Consider the following 1,847-nt stretch of genomic DNA (forward strand, 5'->3'; position numbering starts at 1 on the left):
TTGTTTACTCTCAGTCACCGTATTGGATGTTGTGTAACCTGTGCTGCACTCTGTCAATGTGTGTGTAGGGGATTTTAACGTCCAGAGCCTGTCCAGTCCCACGCTGTGTGTGACTGTTACGGATACAGGTATCCTTAGTGTGTATCCTGTGTGTGTATTTCTTTTCTCGCCTTCTCCCCTCACAGGTGGCAATCATCATTCCCCAATCAGTCATCAAATCAGAAGACACCTGCTCCTTTTCCCTAATCCAATCACATCCCCTTTCCCTTGGTTTAAAAAACCCTTCAGTTGTTTTCTCAGCGCAATCTCTCTGTCATTCAATCTATCTGTCTCAATCTCCCGCTCTCTCTAGCTAGATCTTTTTTGTTTTTGCAACTACATGTCCCTTTGTCCCACCTGTAAATATTGTATTGTTGTGGTGTTTGTTTGTTGGTGGGAAAAGGGGGTACCAAGACAAGTCGCCCATGGGCATACAATACCCGTAGGAATACGGTGTCTAAGTACACTAGTTAGAACTGAGCGGACCACCCACTCTGATTTATTGGTTAGTGAGCTAGCTGTTGTTCAAGCAGGTAGACTAGCTTAGGGGTGTTTATGAATACTTATATCTTTCCTTGGGTCCAGCTCAGCCCCTCTACCCGCCCCCCTTTACCGTGTGTTTAAAAATAAACCTATAGTGTTTGACAGTAGATTTAAGTTGTCTGTGTTTTTTTTGTTCTCACTGTTCCTGTTCACTATTATGATTTGTATGAGTTTTGTTACGGGTCTCGTTTCCATCCCCCCTAGACTGCAGGGCCAAAGGGATTCGTAACAGTGACAATGAGATTGTGAAAGTAAAGGAGAGAGGACGCATCTACACAGTCACACAGAGCCTGCTGGTGAAGGTATGTAGCCTATTGTTGTGGTGGAACTTACTGTTAGATTGCACATATACCATTTTGTGTAACTGCCAATGACTGAAAATTATCTCCCTCTCTATTCATCTCCTCCAATTCTCTCCTCTCTCTGTGCTCTATCACTCTCTCTTAGGCTGAGGGAACAGAGAAGACCGACACCTACAACTGGTTGCTGTGTCCAACTGGTCAGTAATGCATGAACGTTGAATGTTCACTGTGATTGAACTGATCATCTCCATTCATCTTATCATCTGTGTCCACAGGAGAAGCTCTGACAGAGGAGGTGGAACTGCAACTCCCCAAGAATGTGGTGGATGGATCTGATCGAATTTCTCTCTCAGTCCTGGGTAAAATAAACCATTGTTAGAGAGACATAGTGAGTTTAGAGAGGCGTAGTGGTGAGATAAGCCATCAGGTCAAAGGAATTGTACGTACAGCTCCAAGACAGGATTGTGTCGAGGCAAAGATCTGGGGAAGGGTACCAAAAAATGTCTGCATTATTGAAGGTCCCCAAGAACACAGAGGCCTCCATCATTCTTAAATGGAAGAAGCTTAGAACCACCAAGACTCTTCATAGAGCTGGCCGCCCGGGCCAAACTGAGCAATTGGGGTAGAAGGGCTTTGGTCAGGGAGGTGACCAAGAAACCGATGGTCACTCTGACAGAGCTCCGGAGTTTGTCTGTGGAGATGGGAGAACCTTCCAGATTGACAACCATCTCTGCAACACTCCACCAATCAGGCTTTTATGGTAGAGTGGCCAGATGAAAGCCCCTCCTCAGTAAAAGGCACATAACAGTCCGCTTGGAGTTTGCCAAAAGGCACCGAAAGGACTCTCAGACCACGAGAAACAAGATTCTCTGGTCAGATAAAACCAATATTGAACTCTTGGGCCTGAATGCCAAGTGTCACGTCTGGAGGAAACCTGGCACCATCCTTACGGTGAAGCATGGT

The 1,847-nt window shown here is 45.7% G+C and overlaps 1 protein-coding gene across 1 annotated transcript; it reads left to right on the forward strand.

Annotated features, from left to right (window-relative positions):
* The first annotated feature begins 379 nt into the window (after positions 1–379).
* On the forward strand, positions 380–1,346 carry LOC106612516 (alpha-2-macroglobulin-P-like). The gene is made up of 4 exons (XM_014213718.2): positions 380–398; positions 754–884; positions 1,030–1,081; positions 1,160–1,346. The coding sequence occupies exons 1-4, from the start codon at positions 380–382 to the stop codon at positions 1,261–1,263; spliced, it is 306 nt and encodes a 101-aa protein (XP_014069193.1). The 3' UTR covers positions 1,264–1,346.
* The last annotated feature ends 501 nt before the right edge of the window (positions 1,347–1,847 follow it).

Source organism: Salmo salar, chromosome ssa09 (assembly GCF_905237065.1).
Source record: "Salmo salar chromosome ssa09, Ssal_v3.1, whole genome shotgun sequence".
Taxonomy (NCBI): Eukaryota; Metazoa; Chordata; class Actinopteri; order Salmoniformes; family Salmonidae; genus Salmo; species Salmo salar.

Excerpts from the sequence above, each read along its gene's own strand:
- LOC106612516 (XM_014213718.2), top strand. Across the intron at positions 885-1,029 it reads CACAGAGCCTGCTGGTGAAG|GCTGAGGGAACAGAGAAGAC; the intron begins GTATGTAGCCTA and ends ACTCTCTCTTAG. Across the intron at positions 1,082-1,159 it reads CTGGTTGCTGTGTCCAACTG|GAGAAGCTCTGACAGAGGAG; the intron begins GTCAGTAATGCA and ends CTGTGTCCACAG.